Below are 20,872 nucleotides of genomic sequence, written 5' to 3' on the forward strand. Positions count from 1 at the left end.
TTTTTTGTTTCATTGTCAATATTGGTAAAATATTGAATACTGAATACAGACACAGGTCACAAATGAAGGTACATCCTGAGCTGATATACCCATCACCAGTATAAAACCATGCACATGACATGCTGATAGAATATTTCATCAGATTATTCCAGTTTTGTGACTAATAATTCAATTCTCAAGAGAATAGGAATTAATCATTCAATACAAGAGGTTTACCTTAACAAATCATCAACACAGAAGATATTGAACAATCCCACAACAGACAATGTAATGTCCAACAACCGCTATCTTACACATATGTAGTATGAGAATTCCAAGAGATAAAATTAGTCTACAGTAAAATACAGCTGCAAAATTTGTTTCTTCCCAAGACAATACAGTTGCCGTTTTGTGACCAATGACCTGATATACGTATATCATCAGTACGCCAATCACCAATATTTACTGCCCCCCAGTGTTAATTTAATATAACAACCTTGAATACTTTTGTTGGCAGTTGTTTAATTCCCTTAGAATAACATGTTTGTCACTGCAAGCCTTGGCTTTTTGACACAAGACCACCCACTATAATACTTTCATAGATCTATTGGTTGTTAGTATGCTGTACAAATATTAGAAGCATTTAACCAAAGGTAAACTTAAATACAAACTAGGTCTTCATACCTTCAAAAACAAACTGACAATTCGGTTTTCAATTGGTCCAACACATGCATTAGTCAAAAACAACAACAATTATTTTAGTTGCAGCATATTTATTTCTTTTTAAATCTTTCCATATATGCAACTTACAAAATAAGTTCCAGACTTTTAAGCTCATTCATTGCATAAATTGGCAAACAAATAAAATCATGAAAAAAAATTAATATCAGTATGGATAACATTAAATATCATGGAAACAAAAAATATTCAATTTACAGAAGAAAATAGAAATATTTTGATATGCTAGCCGCTTCGACCCAATGATCTACGACCTAATTGCAACAGTCATCAGGTCAGTGGGTCAATGTTTCAAACAATTTGTATATACAATGTTCAGAGAATTGCATGGAAACCGGTTTTGTATACTTAAAATATTTAGTGACAAAAAAATCAAATAAACACCAATTAGACAAAATAATTGGAAATTTTCTCTTGAGACAATAAATCTTTATATGGATTTAGTTATGGCAGAATAGTTTCCCTTTAAAAACTAAAAGTGTAATCACAAGTGGTTCAAACTCAATTCAAAAAAGGTCATAACTGTCAGTTTTTTGTTATGGTTATGCGGTTGGGCGGTGTGTTGTAGCCATGACAGCTGTCAGATAGCAATGGAGTATGCATATCGGTTTACAACAGAACAAAATTACAAATGACAAAGAAATAACACTGTATGCAATATACATATCAACTATGTAATGCACCATTATAAGTGGGTGTTGGCTAGTTCTGCTACAGATGACAAGGCAGTCAAGTTCATAGCTACGGTAGTTGACCTCCGTCGTCTGACTTTTTGTCTGAATGTACGAACATTGGATCAGGAAATGATTATCGAATATTTTACAGTAAGGTCAAAGGTTAGCACATTATGTCTTTCATTGCAACATCATGGACGCAGTTTATCTGGATTGCGTAAATAAACTGAGAATATTCAGTTTCGGACATGCTTGTAGTCAAATGCATAACCCATGAAGATCAAAACATTACACTCCAATAAAGTTAAAAAGTTACTGAATACTTAAATATTCCATATAAAGTTCAATGCTGCAACTTTGCAGTCAAAACAACACGTCTATTCCACGAATATACAGATGTCTGTGATCCATTGTCAGGCAGATATTCGAATACGAAATGTTGATTGCGAGGGTAACAGGAAAGATGATACTGGGATGGGAACATTTTGTGAGCATAATAGTATTATTATTTTTTTAAATGTGAAAGAAATTCACAATGTAGACTGCTTTCCGCAAATGGGGTTGTTACTTTTTCCCAAATGTACCCACAAGGTTTTCATTTATACCTCAGAATAAATTGTTACAATTGAAATCACTCTTCAGAGGCCATGTTTTATTTTTTTAAATTATAGGTTTATAGGTTTGTTCAAATAAATAGTACAACTTTCCCCAAAAAAGTGACACAAACAAAATGATTCATTACCGATAATGTTAGAACTGAAGAAAGATGGCATATCATTATGTAGCAGTATAGCACTTGATGTATATTAAGTACGTGTGAAAGGTAGCACCTTTTTGATAGTATGATAGGAATCTAATGAAGATTTACTTTGGTATCAAAAAGACAGGAACTTTGCTTTGATCAAGCTGTAGTGAAAGATGTTTGCTTTGTTAGTCAAGTTCATCCAATTCTTTGGCAGTGTCACGCCCTCTGGAGCTATAGTGCTGAAACTTACAAATTAAAAACAAAAGAAATTCCGGAGTTGCTCACTAGAGGGCTCTTAGCAGGGACGAGCACAGCATTTTGATAGCGCTGCATCACCACACTTTCAACTTGGATGGTCCACGATTCATGACGTAAGGCGGAACCCTTACACTATGAACCTAGGAAAGGGAGATTATACGTATTCCTCTGTCATAGTGTCAAGCAAATCATAATGTTTTTTATTGTTCACTGGGGATAAAATGTCTGATTTTAGATCAGTGTCTCGGCTGCCAAGTGTAGATTTGTCGGTCTCATCTTCTGAACTGCCAAATCGACTTCTCAATGAAGCTGGTGTGCTGTTATCATCATCGTTGTATTTCTTGTATCTGAAGTAAAAATAATTTCAATGATTATTTAGAGAATAAACAAAGCAAACATACAATACAGGCATTGGTGAATGGCTTACAAGAACAGTGATTTGATTTGATTAAACAGAACACTGAATAACAAATATGGAACCTGTGAGTAACAAACCCAGGAACACACATGCGACTGACATTTAAATTAGTAAACCGTGTGTTACACACATACTTACACTGTGACTTGTGTGGTGGTTATCTATAGCAATTTGACCGACAGCCCTTTCTTACTGAAGACGAGGAGAGTAAAGAGACAGGGACAGAGAGAGAGAGAAAAAAGACAATGAGATGAATACCGTGCAAGATGAAATGAACCAATGTGTCAATCTTTGCTACATGACATGAGAAAGAAATATACAATACTTTATAAAGGAAAACAAAATGTTACAAGACAACAAACAGTAAACTATGACTATACAGATTAATGTGATTGTAAACGCTACATTGCAATGATAATTTGTTGTTTATCAATTTTACAAAAGAAACGAATTTAGTAAGTTTTCGGTTAAAACAGAATGAAAATATTACAACGATTTTTACTCTTACCGACAACTGCTAGTACTCGTCATAACATCAGACTCAAGATCGGCTTCAGATCCTGATGTAAATGACCTGCGATGCATTAAGCCTGATCCCGTGTGCGACTTGTGCGTCTCCAGGCTATTGTAGCTATCATCAACGCCTTCAGGTGACCGCCGACTAGTGTATTTCAATGGCGAGTCAACAGAACTAATGCTGTCGTCTCTGTCTCTTGATAATGGAGTGCGTTTATGCCGTGCTAACCAAGTATCGATGTCTTCATCACTCTCATCCTCACTACAAAGGAAGGGAATTAGATGAAAGTTTGTCAATGTGTATATGGCATTTAAAGATTGCCAAGGTAAAGTAATAATATGATAAGGAAAACATCTTCATGTGAAGTATTATATTCCCCAAAATTTGTAGGCACCTTGAATTATAAATAGTTGTACCAAAACATAATGTGCTATAGTATACATCGTTTCATTTGCACTGCAAACAATTTGCATAATTTGATGATTTAATGGCAATTCCAAAGACAAAATTGTATGAAAGTCAGTATGTCTGTTTCTTTGGACCTGAGTATAAAATATAAAATATATGATATAAAATTTGTTGATTTTCACTAACACGCAAAAAATTACCTCTCGTGAAACCAAAGCAGTACAGTTCAGTTACTCAGAGGAATGCACTGCACATGTTGTTAAAAACAAAGTACATTCTGGAATTGCTCAACAGAGGGATTTGGGGGATTGTCAACATATTTGAAGGAGGTGCTGTTCCTTTTGCGTAAAAGCAATGTGCAAGTCTTGTCATGCACAATTAATAAGTTACATACTTTGAAATAAATAAAGTAGTATGCCAAACCTTCACTAGAACTGGAAATTCTGTTCACCAACTGTGCACATGTGACATATATAACATGTTTATTCACAAACGCACACATTTCAAAGGCTCACTGTAAGATGACGTATTAACATACCTGTCATCCATATCACTATCTGCATCTAACTGGTCTTCTAAAGCATTCTGTAAATCCTGTATCCGCCTAAACGCCAGTTTTAAGTCAGATTGTAGTACCTCTTGAGAACTTTCTGCTTCCTCCACTTGCCTCTCCTAGAAGATGACATTTAAATGAGTAAGAACCAAGCTATAATTTCCTTTCTATTTACAACACAAAATGACAATAGCATTGCAATGTGTTACCAGTTGTACAAAGAATCAATTTCAAATTACTTTTACTAGTGTATAAATCTTTGTATGGTTTTGCCCCAAATTATCTATGTGAATTAATCGAATTTTATGTACCGAGTCGTAGTTTAAGATCTGAATCGAAGTTTCTTATTAAAACTCGTCAGATGTGTAGTAAAAAGTCCAAGGTGTTATACAAAGATCGTGCTTTTAAAAATTTAGGTCCTAAACTTTTTAATGAATTACCTCTGTCTGTTTGTTCTAGTCCTTCAGTAGACATTTTTAAATCCAGACTGAAAACGTACTTATTTAAATGTGCTTTTAATATTTGACTGATTGTTTATTGTATCAGCGCCTTTGATCTTCATATGTTGGAATTGTTGCGCTTAATTAAATAAAGTTATTATTATTATTATTATTATTTTAAAATGTAGTCCCTCATGCATAAAAGGTAAGACAGTGGTGCCAGATTTAGTGTGCTAATTGCACAACCTTGGTTCGGGGAGTCCCCAAAATCAACCTGAGTGCATGGAATACTCTATTTTCTATAACTTTGACCAGCAAGATGAAAGCATTTCTGTATTTATAATGTGTACATATTAACTGGCAACATTTGTATACATATAGTAAACCATTCAAAAGTACACTTCCCATGATGCACTGGTGTCATCCCATAAATGCAAAGCCAGGATTTTAACAGGTATTCCACCAGATGATTCAACTCATTTTTTTCCACAACAACATAAAACTAGCCCTACCCCAATTTCTTACCAGTTCTATTTTCTTGCGGGTTGCGTCATCCTCTTTCCTCTGTAACTCAAAGAACTCGTCTCGCAGGTCCTTCAGCTGTCTCTGTAACTTCCTATTGAGTTCCTGCGTTTGTTGTTCGCTTGATTTGTACGAGTCTCTTTCACTGGTTAATTTTTCGTTGCTATCCTTTAGCTTAGACAGGTTGGCCTGCAATTGAACTTGACAGTTAGAAACTCAAGTGGTATGAACATGCATCACATCACCTTGCAAGTTGAATTACCCAGATTTCCTTCTTTAAGAGAAGATCTAGAACCAGTCAAATGAGTTAACAGTATGTTATGTAATAATAATAATATACTTTCCTAATGTTGTGTAAATATGTGGTGTAAATTTTGTTTTGGTAATACACACCCCCCACAAGAAAACAAGCAGCCCCTCGGCTGAGATAGCTCCGCTGTTAGCAATGCACATTTCAATTAGAAAATTTAAAATATCATCACAAAATGAACAAATCTGAGATTGGTCCACCTGAGGCAGCTATATGTATAATATCAAAGCAATCGGATTTGTGGTTTTCAACAAGAAGTTGAAAATATCATTTTTATCAGAAATGACAGAAATATTCACCGAAATTAGAGAATTAAAGATATCATGAAATTAACAAATCTAAGTGAGGTCTACGCGAAGTACATATGCACCAATTATCAAAGCGATCAGATTTGTAGTTTTCAAGAAGAAGTTGAAAAAGTAAAACGTTTACATGGATGAAAGACGACACCGCGCAATCACTCATATGATAAGCTCCGCTCGACAAAGTCAACATCAAAGCTAAAACATTATGGGGAGAACCAAAATAAGTGATATGAAGAAATATACATGCAAAATACAAATTAAATTCCTAAGAAATGTTGTATTTATTCATCTGGATATCTACATGTAATTCACTACGACTAGGCTAAGCTAGGAATATTGTTCTAAAAATTCAATATTACTCTGTTGTGCACATTGTTTACCAATCAATGCTAATATGTTAGTGAAGAATGCTGACCATGCATACCTCAAGTCGTTGTTTATGCAATAGTTCTAACTCCAGTCGACTATCCAAATCACGGCATTTTCCTTCAAATCTCACCACTTGGCTTCTGTCCACAGTGGTTTCTATGTAGTTATTAACTTTCATGGTCAGCTCAGCTACCTGCAATTAAACACAATAGTTGTCGTTAGATTTAGTGTATCAAGAAAATCTTCTATGAGACTAAATTATTTTTATTTTCGTGTGCTGTATTTAGTCCAATCTATGTGAGATGCCTTGAGAGTCACTGGTATCTGTGGTCTTAGATACATGTGTGGTCAAGCTGCTGGATTTGGCTTCACCAGCAGAGATGTTAATTTGTACCAAGTTCATTCATTCATTGAGCAAACTCATTACTAATGCTAATACAAAAAACATACAAAATGTTGCTTAGGCTACAAGGAACTGAAACTCATTAAAATGAGCATTCCACATCAAAAAAACTTCAACCAATCTATTCTTCAATCACTAACTGTCGTTGTCTACTGGTACTCACCCCGACCGCCATGATCATGAACACTTAAAGCCAAAATAGAATGTCTGTAACGACTTACCCTCTCTTGTAAGCTTTCCTTCTCTCCAGACAACTCAGCTATCTGGGTGAGATGATCATTAATCTGTAGTTGGTACTGCGATGCCTACAATGAAGAACATAACTTTTGTAACCATGATAACAATAGAAATTCATACCATAGACTCAGTTTATAACTATGATAATTAATAATTACATTGGTAAACATTTCCCGGGAAACCTAGTTAGGTTAGAGGGCAGAGAAGAAAAAGTCTGTTGTTATTTAACAGTGACGATAAATAAAATACCCTTAGTTATCTGTTTATAAGCAGACATGTAGCATGTGAGCACACAAAATTAAAATAGCAGTCACACCTTCATAATTTCACCCACTGTGCTTCAAGCCTTTGACTAAAAATTTGGAGAATCGAAGGACAAAACTACGCAAACTATCACTAAATGATAATCTACAAGCATTTGAGGGGATGACCAGAAAAGATATGATGACACAGGGGTTTTTCTAGAAAAAATGCAAGAGGGAGCACTGCAATTCTGCAGCGCCACCAAGTGGGGGAGATATGGTTCTCCCTACCAGGGTGTGGAGTTTTTGATAATTCCAAGTTAAAATGGAGCATTTTATGACTTCCTTGGGACCTAAATTACTATCAGACAGGTCACATGTGATCCCTGGTCATTCAGAATTTGATGGTTGCCAGAGGATTTGCTCCCCAGGGTAAGGGGGCACATGGCCATGGCATGAGGGTGCTGCGCCCCTGTTCCCAAAAATCACCAATGACCACAAAAAATTGTTCAAAATAAAATGATCTAACTCACCTGGTGCACAATAGCCCTATGTTTTTTAAGTAATTCACTGAAATCTTCTTCCTGGTCATCTATTTTACACTGCAAGTCGTTTCTTTCTCTGGTCACACTGATCATTTTTTGTTCTGCCTGTTAATCAATACAAAAAAGAGAAATCAATGTTATAGGTCATTTAAGTGGTGGATTGCACAACAAGTGTTTTTCTCGTGACATTTAATCCTGTGATCTTTAGAAATCAAACAAAAAACAATGACTTACTTCTGATTTGGATTTTGAGACATAGTCCAACTGTTGTTGAAGATCGGCTAGCTCTTCTTCGATGCCCTTCCTAGACTTCACAGCGGCTTGGGACATGAACTGTGACTCTTCAAGCTGTAGGAATTACCAGATGCTAGGTTTAGATAGAGTGAATGCACAAATGGCACGACAAGAGTTACCGTCAGCATCGGTTCTATCAGTTATTACAGAAAATTTATGAACTCAGAGAAAAAATGAGTAAGTGTGTAGAGTGAGCAATGTTGATAAAAGCCAACCGAAGTAAAACAAGAACAATAACAGAAAAATAGAATTCATGCTTGCACAGTTCTAGTGACAATGTCGCTATAAGTTAGGGAGTCAGTGATTTAAATAGCTGTCTTAGGGAGGCAGTGACTTTTGCAAAATGGCAATTAATGAATATGTGACATAACCCAGGGTAATCAAGACATTGAACCAGGGCAATTGATATTGATGTGTAAACGTTTAAGCAACCTCAATAACTGTAAATAGACAATATACCAACGTCACTCTTACCTCGTTCTGTAATTGTTTGAAAGAGGCTTTGTTCACAGCCGACTCCTTTTGTTTATCTAACATTATCTGGGCATCACGAAGCAAGGCTTTCGTTTTCTTCAAATCTTTTCTCAATCGTCTCTCTGTATCTTTATCACTCCTGACAAACACATCTTGCCTCTCCTTCAGCTGCCGCTCAATCTCCCTCTTTTCTTTTAAAGCTGCTTGTTTCTCGCTGTACTCTTCGTCAAGTTGGGCTTCTAAATGTTTAAGCTACGAAGTGCAACATAATTTTAGTACGAGTGACAGATCTCAAGGAAACGTGCATCATTGGTTACACTTTCATTTATCGCAAGAAAATTTATTATGTAGGCAATACAAGAATAATGTAAATCGCAAGTTTTGTGAGAACTCTGTTCTACTAATTGCAAACTTTGGTTACTTGCTTTCTATACTTCTGAACTATGATGTCAAATGACAATACAATGATTTACTAAATAAGATATTAATATACTGTAGAATACTTTATTTTCGCTTGGCATTAATTTTCGCTATTTTCGTTGAAGGAATGATTAAGTGAAAATAAAATCCAGCAAATATACCTTTTTTCCTATATTTTACATTCAACTCATCAGAAATGAGTGAAAATAAACTCCATACAAAACACCCAAAATGTCATTTCAGCAAAAATAAATTCCAGCTAAAATAAGTATTTTACAGGACTTACTTTCTATACTTCTGAACTATGATGTCAAATGACTACAAAATAGGTTACAATGATTTACTAGATAAAATAATAATATATACTTAATAATTTTTTTCATCAGGGAAAAAGGAAGCTACACTGTGTTATGCTTTGACCAAAGTTAAATATTTCCCACACCCCAAATTTTGAAATAGCACAGATTTGCAATGAACATATCCTCCCCTGGCAATGTATCATAGACAGGTGAAATGAAGGTTGTGTATGACAAGATAATTGCATCTGCTGTATGATAAATGACATACACAACGAAACAATGTTGTTGCTGCGAATTTGCTACAAGTGAGAATTATTCAATAGGTATGCTCTTTTCAGTAGTGTTATGCTATTCCAAATATTTCTTTATGAACAGTGAATGCACAACTAGACTGACCACTTACTTTCTTTTGACTGTTCGTTCTGACATCTTCTACTTCTTGTTCTTTGGCGTCTAATTCTTTTTGATGTTCCTGTTTAATGTTTTGTAATTGCATTTCTAGACGTAACTTAGCCTAAAATAAAGAAAGATATTCAATACGCATGAAATAATGCAGTTTATATGATAAAATAAAACTACACTGGTTTTGTTAATGTACTAACATTCTAAGACGTTTTTAATTTTGTGTTAACAATGTATTTTGCACATATGTTGTACATGTCGCATGGGACCCGCATCAAAACATAGCATGGTGCGAACAAACGTATCACTTTAATTCTGTTCTCGTTACTGATGTAACAGATGAGGGATTTAGTACATTGTATTCATAAATGTGTTTGCATGTTAATTATTTACTCACCTGTTCTAACATTTGCACTTGTCCGGCTTGCTCATCTAACTCTTCTTCCTGGTCTTGAAGCTTGGCTTCCAATTCACGCCTAAATCTCTTGAGGTCCAGTTTTTCAGTTTCGTCCTTCCCACCCCTTGATGTGAGATCACGAAGCTCTGTTTGTAAATTGTCTACTTTATCATCCAAGTGAATTATTTCATTTCTTTTCTCCTACAATCAATCAATCAATAAATCAATGAATTCATGACGACAACATGGCACCCTGATGAAATATACACTTTTGGAAAACCAAATCTAGCAGGTGAGGTTCACACACACAGTGTGATCCAAGTGTAACTTCCATCCTGGCTATTAGCAGGCTTTGCCTTTTCAAAAAATATAGCAATTTTTAAAATTAGTTTATCTCCCAAAAATATTTTCAAATTATTTATTATAGTATTTACCTAAATTACTAATATATTTTAAGCAGATTACACAATTTGGATGTACATGTAAGGGTGTTTTTAACTCAAGGGTGATCATTTATTTAAATTGCCTCACAGTGAATTCAACTTCCACCATTGGTTGAAAAAATCCCACAATGAATAACTATACCTACTAAACACATGCACAGGACTAAACGTAAGACATCACATTACTAGAGTCAATACAAAGCTGCTTACAAGACTGTGTCTGATTGGCTAACCAAACCTAACATCTAAAAATCTGACCAATCAGAGAGCAGCTTGTTTGTTGACAGGTTTTTTTTGATGTATCAGATTCTGCCTTGTATATATGCTTGGACACAGCTTTCCGTAATACTAGATAATCCCATCTCTTATGATCTTACAACCCACCTGTAGTTCACTGAAATTCTACTTACATCTAATTGGCTTGTTAATGTGTAAATTTCAGTTTCCAGGTGTTCCTTCTCTCGCTGTACTTTCTCCTTTGCTTGTTTCTCCATCTTGGCATCATCATGAGCCCGGCCAAGTTCAGCATCAAATCTAGAAAACACACACACACATAAGCAATCTTTAAAATATCGATACAACTCATTTTAATCATAGAAACACATCTGCAATGTACGTAATATGCTTGCACTACTAATAAAGCAAATATGGTATATATATGTAGTCCTAAAAGAGAAATTAATTTTAGTATCATCTGAAAACGTAGCTGTGGGTTTAATTTAGATTAGATACAATGAATAATATTGTCAGTGACCTCACATTTTTATAGTATGGATTGTCGATCTAGTTTAAGTTTTGTTACCTCTGCAACTGAACATCTGGAAAGGATCAAAATCTATGAAATAGCACTGTAAAACAATGTGGATCAAACCCCAAAAAATTAACAGAATTAACACTTTATTAACTAACATACTTTCTTTGTTTTTTCTCCAACGCAGCATTTCTTGCTTGCTGAGACTCGAGAAGTAGTTTCATGTCCTGAAGCTCCCCTGCCTGTCTTGACGATTTCTTTTTCAGATTGCTCACAATACGGCATTGATCTTCTATTTCTTCCAGGGCTTCAGCAAGCTATAATGAAAATAGTAAAAGGTAAAGGATTGTATAGCCTGAAAAATTAGCGTATTCGGATTACTGTAAAATCTGTATTAGAAACCGCGGCTTCTATTAAAATGGTACAATGCAACAGAGGGGATGTGGCTTCTATTAGAGCATCTACGCATATGTGAAATGAAGAATTTTTGGTTCTCAATTATTCAAAAAGAATGGTGCGGCTTCTATTAGGGATGTGGCTTCTAATACAGATTTGTACGGTAGTAGTGTACTGTTTTTTATCAGTCAATCAACATGATCAGTGATTGTGAAGGAAAAATACGTGGTCCAGACTTTAGGGAAAGTGAACTCGGAAGATATAATGAGCAAAATATTTTGTCACCAGTCAATCTAGAAAAAAAATCTGAAACTTACTTTTCTATCCACGGTTTTCTTGAGTGCCCGCTGGTTATCCATTTCTTCTTCATGTTCTGACTGTAGTTTTTTCTCCTGAAACTCAAGCTCTCGCTTGGCTCTTTCATACTTCTGTCTGTAAACTGAATCGCTGACTGTAACGATAAGATGGATGATGTACAAATAAGCAACAGGGCATTCTATTTTTAAGTCAGTAGTGGTTGAACTTTCACCAAAAGCCACGTCTGTCAATAAAGCAAGTTATGTCACCAGGAACATGCAGCAGCATGATGAGCGAAGTTAGTTGAAAACTCAATAATAACAAATTTTTTTTTTTAATTTGAGAGTGTCTTTCCCTTTTTTGGTAATAAAGGCTTGCGATGTTTACATATCAAGTGCTTAACAATGTGCTGATCAGATGAGCAATGAAAGCATAACTGAATTTTCTAAATTCAAAGCCGAACAGGCAAGTCCAGTGCAGAACTATTTTGTGGCTTAAAGACAATAACAACACAGTGACAAACAAAACAACACTCCTGAGTAAACCGAGTTGTGGGTAAACATGAAACCAGATTGTGAGAAAAAAAAGGGGGTGAACACGAAAGTCAGGGTGATCGTGAAAAAACAAAATACTTGGATCAGCCCATTGTCAGAAGTACAAGATCTTAATAAAAATATAATTGACATGACCATAGAACAAAGTACAGCGCATAAAACACAGGTGATAAAAACATAATCAACTCCAACTGTGTAACTTTGCTTAGACTTTTTTAATGATTTGTTGTGGATCCCTATGAAATTTATTCCCCTGAACAAAGTCCTTTGAAAAACTATTCAACACCACAACCGTTAAAAATACTTCTGTCACTGTTTTTGTTTACTAATTTGAAACAAATGCTATTAGTATTAATTCACAATAGCCTGGCTGTAAATGTCAAAGAAGAAAGAGGGTATTACATTGACAGAAGGTTTTCTCATTTGAACATAAATTACAAATATGACTGGTACAGTTCTTATTCATAAATACTTGATGTATTAGCTATTTGCTTAGATCGCGTTTGTTTCTTAGTCAATAAACTTAACACATCTGCCCTAATCAGAACAGAGACAGAGAAATTTTATTCTTCTTTATTTCATAAAATCTTGAACATGGAGGTAAAATTAGTTGCAGCTGACTGAGTATGGTCAATACCCAGTGTGCAAGTTCATGTGTCAAGTTTGGCTCATACTGCAAAGCAACAACACGTTGCATTTCCACCAGCCCAATTCATTCATCCATGTGCCATCCGATGCGTATACATAATACAGTCAAAAAAGAGGAAGATCAGCTGAGAGATAGAAGAAGAAATGAAGTACCATACAATGGTTAATTCGCATCAACAAACCTAGAGACAAGATACCCATCAACATACGACAGAACGAACAGAGAAAACGTTGTAAAAGCCGGATGAAATGCAAAGCAGAAGCTTTTTATTAAATAAATGCCCATTCCAAAAAGCTTGAGGGTTACGTTAGTGTAGTCTACCTCTTTGCTTTCGAAAAAACTGCAAGACAGCTCCTTGTCCTAGATATAGTTACATTATAGAGAAAATACAGGGTAGATAAATTAGGCGAGTGCGATGTTTTCTCACTGAGACGAACAAATAATAAGTTTTGCTTCTTGTCATCGTAGGTGTCAGTTTGAAAAGTTGTGCCGCACACATTTCTATGCAATTTTGCAAAACAGTAAAGTGCACAACTTTACAGATTGGGGAAATGCTTTTTTTCAGAGAAAGTTGTGTGTATCCAAATAAAACTGTAATGCATGTATTCGAAAGCGTTGGTAAATAAACGTAGAACATACATATTGCTGTTGTGGTATTATATAATCTTAATACACAAAGAAAATTAAAACCACATCATAGCATCATTTTTTAAATTTTCTCTTGAATAAGAAGCAAAACCTTTTTTTTTCGGCCTAAGATGCACCCCACAAAGGTTCCTGATCCACATAGAATGGAGAATGTATCGTTAATTGTTTGTGATTGTATAGAGTTGTTAATTGTCCCTCACAGGTGAGAATAAAGATTGATTGAAAATAAATATAGAAACTACTCTCCAAAGTTGGAGTGAAGGAAAAGAAATGAAATAAAATACTAATAATTAACAATATACAAGTGAGATAAGAATAAAGAAGGAACACAGGACAGCAGGAAAACTCATGACGGAAATAATTCAAATGAGATATGAGAAGGAGGATGTGTAGGAGGATGATAAACAAATTTACTGTGAAACACTTTATTTTAGCTGGAATTAGTTTTCGCTGAAAAGGCATTTTGGGTGTTTTGTATGGAATTTATTTACACTGATTTGAATGTTGAATACAACATGTATCCAGGGAAAAAAGTATATTCCCTAGATTTTATTTTCACGGAATCATCCTTTCAGCGAAAATAGCGAAAATAAATTCCAAGCGAAAATAAAGTATTCTACATTAGTAATCTGACAGAACAAAATGAGAAAACCTATGATGGGAGCAGAACTTTGTGAAAGGGCGCCCTCAATTTGTAAAAACAAAAGAAATTGATGAGTTGAACTCACTGTCGCCATCGTCATCACTTTCCATAGCGCTATCAATGCTTGACGCCCTCAGTCGGGCTTCCATTAATTCCATTTCCATTTTTTCATTTTTGCGCTGCAGGGTATTGTAAGCAGTCTGAAATACCAGAGACAATTATTACTGAGTGATCCAGTTCAAATGCATGGCAAATAATGTTGTGATTAGGAAAAATTTTCTCCACCACTCCTAAAAGGAACATACTTCAGTCAATGTTTTTCAATCGTGTAAGGCAATTTGATAATTTCTCCTTTTTATGGCTGAGAATGTATAGTAAATGTCAATGACAATCACTGAGAAATGATAATAATAAGTGGACAAAAAAAAATATTTAAAAGTTCTAGTTGGAGTGTGCTCCGGAAGATATGGGACAGGTCTAAATGAAGAGCGCCCTCTATGCCCAGTATTGTAACACCTTGAGAGCAGTGTTTAAATATATTGCGTACTGCATACTGTAATAAGGATTATTTTTCACCCAGATATAATTTCACTAATTGGACATATTCACTGACATTTAAAATCAGAAACAGAATCAAATGATACATCAATGTTCCATGATTGTATTTTTACATTACTATTGCATTTGCAAAGACAAATTCTCGCAAAGATCACTGTCATAAGAAACCAGTGAAATGCTAACTGCAGACAAATTTGTAATTTCATGTGGGACATGAAACATCAAAAGTGACTGAATTTTGACTTGAATGACAACAAATGATGCACCATGTAGTATGTGATTTTTAGTTCAAGCAGTTAAAACTTCTATGAAATTTTGTATTTTAAAAATGTGCTTGAAATTTTAGTGATATAAAATCATTTCAATTATGATAAACCTTTCTGTTTACTGATTTATAGTTTTGTCAGGGACAGAAACATTTATCTTCTAGGTACAAATACATCGATAACATCAATTCGCAATAAAATTCATCTACAAGAGAAATACAACATTTCTATATCATACTGTTTATTAGTTAGATAGTCAGCAATCAAATTAAAACATCTGACATGCACTGGATAGTATTGAATACCTTAAGATCTTTTAATTCTTTTTCCAGCCTCATTCTTTCAGCTGTTTCTGCTTCAAGAGCTTCAGATGCATGGGTGGCTGTGCCATGTTCTTCAGCTAAATCGGTGGTAATATCGCTGAACTGAGATGTAAACACAGAGAATTCAGAGTTTAGTACATTAAAAATATTTTCTGTTTTTTTTAACGCCAAATAATATATAATAAATTGAATCACAAATTCTATAAAACAAAATAAAAATATTGTTTACCTTTGTTTCCAATCGGTCATAGTTCTGCTTCAAATCGTTGCGTTCTTTTTCTAATTTCTGGAATTTGATCTTCAGCTGGTCTAGTTCAACCTGAAAATAAGTTTACCAATCATTAATTAACTAATGATATATCAATTATCTGTAACAAATTCTCCTCTTCTGTACTGTAAAACATGTCTTTTTAGCGAATTTAGTGAGAGAACTGATTCGCTAATTCAAGATTTCGCTAATGACTTTATTATAAATTCAAATGGCCAAGGCTTGGGGATTTGGATACAGTAATCCAGAACATAAAAAACTGGGACGCTTCCTAATTACACTTGACAGTTTTTCTTTGTTTTTATGGAGGTGATAACTGCACATTTGTTTTGACACGCCACAGACAAGTATTGTGAAAACAGGAAATCAACACTGACAAGAGAGATTCGCTAAATCAACATTTCGCTATTATGTCGTTTTACTGCAATTTGCTAAAATTGCATGTCGCTTTTTCAACATGTTTTACAGTAGTTTAGCATCTCATACAGAATCCTTAAAATTTGACTTAATTAGATCATAGACGCACCTTCATCATTTACAAGCCTGTTTTGAAGAGGACAATGATCGCAACACCTACAGTATAGGTGAACAGTTTACGTATGACAGATATTATATTCAGTATAGTCAGAGTCCTCACCATAAATAGTTTTTGATAGGGTATTTACATTACTTACATCTTTGATTCTGAGCTCCTCTTCAGTCCTATGCACGTCCAATAGCGGCAACACTTTTGTAACAAGGCGCCACCACGTCCAATTACGCACAGCAATGTATTTCCTAATGTTTCTCTGGATGCATGTTATTGCAATTGTTTGAATCTGTAAAAAAAAAGAAGAAAAAGAAACAATTTGATTACCAGTCAATTCAACGTATCTCACATGTAATTGTCTCGCCATTGTTCAAATGTACCATAGCAACAACGGATGCCAAGATGAAACTGAATATAAAGACTCGCATATAAGTGCATTTCTCAAATATGATCAGTGAATCCGACAATTTATTAATACAATTTCAGGATTTACCAATTTTTTGTCTTAATTTCAGAACAATAGGAAAAGAGCAATAGGCTTTATGCACGACCCCCAAAGGTCAAACATCCTAGTATTTTCATAGTTTTTTTTTTTTTATATTTAAATAGTTTTTTTAATTTCCACACAATGGCCGAGATGTGGGATTTTTATGTGGGGTAATGTTGCCCTGTAACACTAATAATTTAAATATTAAACATTAATTTTTGCCATGTTTAGGAGGAAATACTTGACAGTGAATTGGTACCTCCAGAAAGTACCAGGATTTGTGATGTTTTTGGAGGTTGTACATAAGACCTATTGAGACATAATGTAATTTCACTCACTTTGAGCTGCTTAAGTTTTTTCCTTCCCAGATATCCCCTGCATTGTGCCTGTAGCCCGACTATTATTCCAGTCAACTTCTCATCTCTGGCATCCTCTATCTGAGCTAAAGCACCAGGACGGAGAAACACCTGTCAGATAAAATGATGGAATTAAATCCCTAATACTATATAATACATAAGAGGCAGATCTTCAAGAGTCAGATAATCCATTCAGTTGTATTTGCAGATTATGTACAGTACAGCTTTTATCTCACCGGCCATACAGATTGCATGATGCAAAAACGATAAATGCACAACTGGAACTGTGATATTGATAATAAAATGTTGCTCTGAAACCTTACTGAACATACATACAAACATACTAGTACATACATACATACATGATCAGTATGTGTGGTTTATATCATTCCATATCACACTATACAGTATGCCCACTTTTAGACAGGAGCAACCATGCGTACATGTAATACCACACAAACCAGTAATGTTCACAAGTTCAAGAAGGGAGCAAACAGGGAATAGATGATATGAGAGCATCAGGGATAATAAGAAATGTTATCGGTATGAATTACAGCACCATCAGTCAGTAGAAGAAGACAGCTGTATAAATTAAACAGGGTCTGGGGAAACCATGAGCAGCATAAAGGGAATGAGGCATTGTATTACACTTCTCCAGATTCAAACATCTAAGTGCTTTAGCTTGGTATAATGCAGACATACATGTACCAAGATGAGACAGTCTAGTCTGACACCACTCTGGTCTACATACATTTGAGGCAGAACCAATCATAGCAGAGATACATGTATATGTACAATGTTTCACCAGTATCTACCTGCAGCTCATATCAAGTTTTATGTAATGGCATTTTGTCGTGATGTGAAAAACCATATAAATACCTATTAAATGACATGTAAAAGTATCTTTGACAGAATATTTAAGAGTTACACTCAAATTATATGACACACTATTTCAAAAGCTTTAAGACACATTTTCACGAGTACTTTTATAAATGGGAAAATGAATATTGTTCTTATTCTAAAAGAATAAATATTCAAAACCACATCACTTTTGTGATCAAGTTGATTTAGCCTGCAAGGGTATTGAAAGTAAAAGCTACAACTACTATGAAATACACAAGTCTGTACAAATGACAATCCACTCATGTAAGCAGAACACAGAATTAAATTAATTCTAAAAATTTTTTGTTACAGGTACAGAGATAATCAATTGCTTCAACAACTATTGTGTGATTGCTGAATGAAGGTACAGCAGGCCAACGACAAGGTAACAGTGAACAGGTGTGGATACACAGGCTGTTTATACTTTCAGATGAAATCTGTTACTCATAGAAAAAAACTGTTTCTGTTGAGCTTATGTAGCAAGAATTTCTAAAAATAACGCTTGAATTTGTTCCAATTTGAGAGAGAGGAAAAATTTTGATAGAAGTAATCTCAGACATACCACTATGTCGATACTGGTCAGTACCATGGAGACTAAATTACAGCCATGAAACCAGTTATGCAAAACTTAATAGTATTATGACTCTAAAACAGACAGGGTGAATATCCTTATGCTATCAAGTCCTGGTAATCTCACTGCATCAAAATAATTTACTCCCAAAGACAATAATTTGTTGTGCTCACAAAGAATATAGAATGCGATTTGAAGTTCTTATATTCTTTTGTAGACTAGACAAATGCAGTCATGCGATCAGTCTTGTCTCGTCTGCGGGACAAGGAAGCAGTATATTGTGACAAAGATTTAAAAGAAATTAAAACTCACAGGTGAAACAGAAATAGTGTATCAGAGACAAAGAATCAAGTCAATTCAATCCAAACTGGTCAGGCTATTACAACAGTCCTTGATTTGTAACTCGTACAGTAAATAGTTCAGTGCGTGTTTCGGGAATATAAAACGTAACTATGACAATGTATATGATTGATCAGTTAAGCCCGGAGCAAAAACGATGTCAAATTCAGGTTACGCATATACATGTATTAGTAGTTCCTCGGATACTAATTGACACAAATTTCATAATTTTTTTTCAAACAGAACTGCATGTTCAAGGTAATGCATGGTAATGTTCAAAGTCAACTGAAACCTTTAAATGTCATATTTTACCCTCCAAATTATTTTTACATTTTCTATAAATTCTTCGTTAATTTTGGAATAAATGGACATCATTCTTCTTAAATGCCTACAGGTCCATATCAACATTTAAATAAAAAATATATGAAAAATGTGGACTTTAGCATTCAAAACTTAACCTTTGCTTCCACATATGCAGAATGAGAAACCAAAAGTTCTTTCAGTAGTGAACATCATTGGAAAACATAGAAAACATGTATTAAACGTGACTACCACAATGAGAAGACACATCATATGCCTGATGTCATTTTGTTTGTTTGACATCACAGGTTTTAAATAAAGTCCTTTCACTTCCATCCAATTTGTATGCGAGTCCAATGCCTCAAGGAATGTTGTGCAATCAAGTGAAGGTACTGAACAGTGTTACCCGGGGGAAGTGTACTATTGTCGAAGAGGTTATGGGAAATGGACAACTAGCGGTTAGTTATGCAACACTGAGTAAATATCATCTACTGTCATTGTATGCATAGAATACAGAGTGCCACATGCACCAATTCATCTACAAAGGATGGAAATCCAAATATACTATCACACAAGTGAGGAAGAGATATGGTTTTGCTACCACACAATGGTGTAATATGTTGTTTATTTTGTTTATAACTACCGGTTGCAATGAGGTGATTTCAACCTGAACTTGAAGAAATCGCATAATTGCAACCAAGAATACCATATTCTAGAAGATAGACTTATACTTAATTTGCTAGATATCAAACCTTGCTAAGATTTTTCAGCATTAAAATAATCAAAGAAAAAATTTGGTGTGTACACTCATCAAAATGATAGATTTATGAATTACTCCACGTGTTAAGGTAGAGCAGATATCTTGACTGGAAAGATTTTAACGTATTCAGAAAATCAGTTCACAGAGGTCTTTTATAGAAGCAAGTCTAAGAAACTGCAACTGAAAAGTGGTGTTCAGTTTCGACAGATTTCAAATTTACACAGGGTTCACCTAAGACACACAAGCACATGATACATTCTCGAAGCCTGACATCATACATGTATTACTGACACATGCCATGAAAAGTAATAGTTCAAATATCACTTTAGTAATGTAGGTAAATATTAAAAAAATTACTACAGATATATTGCATCACAGCGGGAACAATACTCACCATGGATCAGATTTTAATTAATTTTAAATTATTACATACATTTATGTTTTTAAAGTGATTGCACATGTCATTTTTATCACACCACAGACATTGTACTGAGTCAGGTTCGATATGAATGCCACGTGTTGTAAACAACACATGTAAAATACAATGTTCATGCAGAATTTAATTGTGTTCAGCACAACGATTGTGACAAGTGGGAAAACAAAAATTGAAATAACAATTTCTGTAAATGCAGAAGTCATATGAACTTTATTTTTGGCACCATATGTAGCAGGATCACACAGAACTAATTAATTAATTGACACTGATATTCGTTACATGTGATATTGCTGGCTTATTGCCAGCTGTTACCAAAACTACTTTACAGAATACAAAGTGTATTAAGTTCAAACTTATTAATACCCATAATGTGTTAGAATTGATAATGACATTGACCTCAATAATAACAGCAAGTACAACTGTAGGTCAAAGGTCAAAACTATTCCTTGAATGAAGAAACACATTTC

General features: G+C 34.6%; 1 protein-coding gene across 4 annotated transcripts in view; it reads right to left on the reverse strand.

Moving 5' to 3' along the window:
- Nucleotides 1-732: 732 nt before the first annotated feature.
- The window catches only part of LOC100374081 (unconventional myosin-XVIIIa), an 85,609-nt gene continuing 65,469 nt past the window's right edge, over nucleotides 733-20,872 (reverse strand). For 2 of the 4 annotated variants that reach the window (XM_085491134.1, XM_085491137.1), the window contains exons 18-37: nucleotides 17,100-17,228; nucleotides 16,420-16,563; nucleotides 15,707-15,796; nucleotides 15,460-15,579; nucleotides 14,416-14,530; nucleotides 13,361-13,399; nucleotides 11,857-11,990; nucleotides 11,306-11,460; nucleotides 10,803-10,926; nucleotides 9,950-10,150; nucleotides 9,554-9,664; nucleotides 8,432-8,683; nucleotides 7,898-8,011; nucleotides 7,652-7,768; nucleotides 6,861-6,944; nucleotides 6,292-6,429; nucleotides 5,256-5,441; nucleotides 4,276-4,409; nucleotides 3,321-3,590; nucleotides 733-2,741 (exon numbers count right to left, since the gene is read on the reverse strand). In XM_085491134.1, coding sequence (XP_085347260.1) covers nucleotides 2,549-2,741; nucleotides 3,321-3,590; nucleotides 4,276-4,409; nucleotides 5,256-5,441; nucleotides 6,292-6,429; nucleotides 6,861-6,944; nucleotides 7,652-7,768; nucleotides 7,898-8,011; nucleotides 8,432-8,683; nucleotides 9,554-9,664; nucleotides 9,950-10,150; nucleotides 10,803-10,926; nucleotides 11,306-11,460; nucleotides 11,857-11,990; nucleotides 13,361-13,399; nucleotides 14,416-14,530; nucleotides 15,460-15,579; nucleotides 15,707-15,796; nucleotides 16,420-16,563; nucleotides 17,100-17,228 — 2,850 coding nt within the window. In that variant the 3' untranslated portion in view covers nucleotides 733-2,548. Of the gene's footprint in view, nucleotides 2,742-2,950; nucleotides 3,005-3,320; nucleotides 3,591-4,275; nucleotides 4,410-5,255; nucleotides 5,442-6,291; nucleotides 6,430-6,860; nucleotides 6,945-7,651; nucleotides 7,769-7,897; nucleotides 8,012-8,431; nucleotides 8,684-9,553; nucleotides 9,665-9,949; nucleotides 10,151-10,802; nucleotides 10,927-11,305; nucleotides 11,461-11,856; nucleotides 11,991-13,360; nucleotides 13,400-14,415; nucleotides 14,531-15,459; nucleotides 15,580-15,706; nucleotides 15,797-16,419; nucleotides 16,564-17,099; nucleotides 17,229-20,872 lie in introns of all 4 variants that reach the window. The other 2 variants (XM_085491136.1, XM_085491135.1) reach the window with 2 other exon arrangements.

Source organism: Saccoglossus kowalevskii, chromosome 16 (genome assembly GCF_978046115.1).
Source record: "Saccoglossus kowalevskii chromosome 16, keSacKowa6.1, whole genome shotgun sequence".
Classification (NCBI taxonomy): Eukaryota; Metazoa; Hemichordata; class Enteropneusta; family Harrimaniidae; genus Saccoglossus; species Saccoglossus kowalevskii.